At 37.3% G+C, this 4131-nt stretch overlaps 1 protein-coding gene across 5 annotated transcripts; it reads left to right on the top strand.

Moving 5' to 3' along the window:
- On the top strand, positions 1–4131 carry LOC125219873 (putative late blight resistance protein homolog R1B-16). Of its 5 annotated transcripts, none has more exons than XM_048121956.1 (4): positions 1–2738; positions 3362–3584; positions 3712–3791; positions 3911–4131. In XM_048121956.1, exons 1-2 carry the CDS (start codon positions 61–63, stop codon positions 3375–3377), a joined length of 2694 nt encoding a protein of 897 aa, XP_047977913.1. In that variant the 5' UTR covers positions 1–60; the 3' UTR covers positions 3378–3584; positions 3712–3791; positions 3911–4131. The 5 variants fall into 5 exon arrangements, with proteins under 5 accessions (XP_047977913.1, XP_047977916.1, XP_047977914.1 ...); XM_048121959.1 differs by having other exon boundaries at positions 3922–4131; XM_048121957.1 differs by having other exon boundaries at positions 3932–4131.

A 4131-nucleotide genomic window follows, 5' to 3' on the forward strand; every position in this document is an offset into this window, starting at 1 on the left:
TCTTATTTTTTCATCCGTTGACTTTTCCAAAACAAACATCAAAAGCTGATCGGATCAGAGATGGCGGCGACTGCTTATGCATCTCTTGTTTCGTTGTTGAATACTATGGATCAGATCCACACTCATCCTCTCCTTTCCTCTTGTTTCGACAACTACCAGTTTCAATCTCTTCGGGAAAAGGTTGACTTTCTCATCGATTTTGTGGAGACTTATTCCGAAGAAGCAGAAGATCTGATGAGGCTGATTGTGGATGCAGCTCGTGAAGCTGAAGACATGATTGAAGTCGAAGCTGCTGATCGAACTATTACTTCATCTGCTACCAAAAGTCTACTAATGTTGCACTGCCTCAAGAAAATGATACGAGAGATGAGCTCCATCAAGGAAAAGGCTATCAAGTTTAAAGAGGAAACCTCATCCGTGAGTTCCATGCCTCCACCATCATTGCCGTCGTCATCATCAGCTTCTCGAGCAGCTAATAAGACTACCATGCTGGGATTTGATGGCTACGTGGTGCGGCTTCTGGATGAGCTCATCGGGCATGATTCTCGAAGAATACTCCCAATTGTCGGAATGGGAGGCGCTGGTAAGACCACTCTTGCCAGAAATGTCTATGAAAATTCACTTGTGGTGTATCATTTTCATGTCCGTGCATGGGTTACTGTATCTCAAGAATATAATGCAACTCATATGCTTTCACAAGCTCTAGACTGCCTACAAGTAGGTAATATTGAGAATAAATCCGATGATCAACTAGGTGAGAAGTTGTACCGAACTTTATTTGGTCGGAGATATATGATCGTCTTGGATGATGTGTGGAGTGTTGCAGCTTGGGAAAAGATTAAGCCTTACTTCCCAGAAAATGGTAATGGAAGCCAGATTGTTGTGACGACCAGGGAACAAGAAGTGGTTAATTACTTTGGCTCCTCTTCACTTGTAGTGGGTTTTCTTGATTATCAAAATAGTTGGGACCTTTTTTGTGAAGTGACATTTGCACAACAAAATTGCCCTCCTCAGTTGCAAGAAATAGCGAAGAGCATTGTCACAAAGTGCGGAGGGCTTCCACTTGCAATCCGTGTTATTGGTGGGCTTCTTGGAAAAGTTCCTAGAACCGAAGAGTATTGGGATCAAATCAAAAAAGACAAGAGCTTGGTTATGGAATATTCAGGTGAGGGAAACAAACCTTCCAGTATACTATATATGAGTTACAAGCATTTGCCTGTTCGTTTGAAACCATGTTTTCTCTACTTGGGATTATTTCCAGAAGATTATTCGATAGATGTGTGTGAACTTATCCAACTATGGGTTGCTGAAGGATTCATAAAAGCATCTAAAAACGAAATTTTGGAACAACTTGCAGAGAGTTACATAAAGGAACTTGTTGATAGAAATCTTCTTTTAGTTAATAGGTTGACAGAACACAACAAAGTAAAATATTATTGTGTTCATGATCTTGTAAGAGAGTTGTGCATAAAGACAGCAGTAAAGGAAGATTTTTATTGTGTGCAAAGAGACTTAGATGGGAGGCGTCATTACATATTTGATGAACGACCGGTAAGTTTTTACCTTGAAGAAGCTCCAACTTCAGAAAAGCCATCAGTTTTCAGTCCTCTAATATCGAGCCTGCAGGGAGAAGCGCCGTTGAAGTCTAGATTGTTGAGAGTGTATTATGGTAATCGCGAGAGTATGCTAGACATTTCTCTTAAACAAATCAACTTGCGCTACATATACTACAAATACCATTATGAATCTGATGGATTTATGCAAATTCCTCGGTCAATATCACTGTGTTGGAGTCTGCAAACTTTGATTGTGTCCAACTGGTGGTACACAGGTTCTTTACCATCCGAGATTTGGAATATGCCACAGCTTAGGCATATAGATATTCGCAATCATATTCCAATTGATCCTCCTGCTGCAGGTGACGTCTCTGTTTTACAAAACTTACAGACACTTAAAACAGTGAAGAATCTCATTTTCAGCGAGGAGTTGTGTGCCAAAATGCTCAACATTAGAGAATTGAATATTCTGTACGAGTTGGGAGAGGAATTGGATATTCTATACGAGTTGGGGGAGGAATTGGATATACTGTACAAGTTGGGAGAGGAATCGTATATTCTGTACAAGGTGGAACAGAGATTTAAGCTATATCAGTGTTTTCATCTGAATAATGTTGGCAGCTTAAGTAAGCTTGAATCGCTAAGAATTGATTCGCCAAGCAAGTCTGAATTGTGGAGAAAGCTATATATAGATGAATTTAAGCTACCGAATTCCCTCAGAGAGCTCACTTTATACAGTTGCTTTATTGGGCAGAGGGGTATGGCAATGATTGCTTCGTTACCTCATCTTCAACTTCTTGAATTATGGGATGCAGTATCAGGAGCAGAATTGAATTTTTTTAAACAGGAATTTCATAGCTTGAAACATCTGACCATTTCTAATGGTAATGGTTTGATTAATTGGATTGCGGACAAATCCAATTTCCCAGTGTTGGAGACGCTTTATCTTTCTTCATTACGGAACTTGGAAGAGATTCCTTTCGATATTGGAGACATATCCACACTTCAAAAAATAACTGTTCATGATTGTTCAGAATCAGTGAACATGTCAGCTATAAAGATACTTGAAGAACATGAGGACCTTGGAAATCAATCCATTCAACTTATAATTTATATCGGCTTGGCAGCAATGTTGGAAGAGAGCAAGCAACGGTACACATCCCAAAATCTTCAGATCTACAGGTAATGTGGAATGAAAAATACTTTCTCCGTCGTAATAAATATTGAACATTTAGTTTATGGCATGACATTTTGTATAGTGTTGTTTTGTTTATTAACGAAGAGAAAGTAAAGTAAGGGAGGGGCAAAAAGTAGAGATGATGTTATTTACATTTTACAAAATGTTTAATTTTTAATGAACAATTCAAAAGGAAAAATATTTAATGGGACAAAGGAGTATATCTTTCCTTTTTTTTTTTTTTTTTTTTTTTTTTTTTTCTATATATTGGTTTATGATTTCTACACACTTGTTATTCTTGGTATGATGGATCCAATGAGGATAAGACAAATGAAAATCTGAAATGATGTTCATTTTATATTTCTTTTGCAAATTTATTTCATTTCGTCATCCTTTCTATTACCAAATAAATGAATAGATTATCTATGAACCTTTGCCTCTTGTACACATATTCCTCAATCTGTAATTTAAATTATACATTTTCCTTTGAATAAAAGGATTGTGGATTAAATTTTAATCAACCTTATTTTGACACTGTGACTTCTAGTAGTAATTTTTTTTAGATATTGGTTTATGATTGTAAACTCTATTATGATGAGACTAACACTTGCATGATTTTTCCTCCTAGTTTTATGGACTTTTAGTGTTGGTTTGGTGTTATCGATCGAGGCTCTGAGACTAATGATTAAGTTGGGAGTCGAAAAAGAGACAACAAAACACCTACCTTGCGAATTAATCCCGAAACGCACGGCCAATGCATCAATAGTCAAACAAAGAGTGATTCACGCTAGCATGCCCGAAGGCAAGGACCGTGTGCTCGGTTCCATCGTGGAGAATTCGATGATATGTAGGTAATCTATTGAAAAACACTCCACTACTTTGTTGTTCTATTCAATGATCGTCAAATGTTGTGAGTTGTGAAAATAATTGCATGTTGCAAATTTCTGGCAAATGAGTTCATTGATTCAACTGGTATAGACTTTTTGGCTGTTTGCAATGGAAACGTTCATGGAACATACCCTGCTGGCGGCCCAAATCTGAGACTCGATTTGCTCAAGGTAAATTACTTTATGTAATTAATACTATATGACCATGGTTTTGCTATTTGAGTGAATATGAATATAAATTGGTTTTTTGAAATCAGTTGTTGCTTTTTCTTTTATTTTTCATGCAAAAGTGAAGTTGCAGATGTTTACAGTGTGGCCCATGAATAATTAAGGGATGAGACGATAAGAGACGAATAAGAGACAGGGATGCGGATGGCCTTAACGACTTTGGGACCCACTCGGATCTTTCAGTTCACGGAACCAGACACTCCCGTCTATGTATAAATACTCCATTATTTAAATTCTAATTTTCTTTAAAGCTACAAAATTACTAGTATTACAATATTACTAC

This window comes from Salvia hispanica, chromosome 4 (assembly GCF_023119035.1).
Source record: "Salvia hispanica cultivar TCC Black 2014 chromosome 4, UniMelb_Shisp_WGS_1.0, whole genome shotgun sequence".
Classification (NCBI taxonomy): Eukaryota; Viridiplantae; Streptophyta; class Magnoliopsida; order Lamiales; family Lamiaceae; genus Salvia; species Salvia hispanica.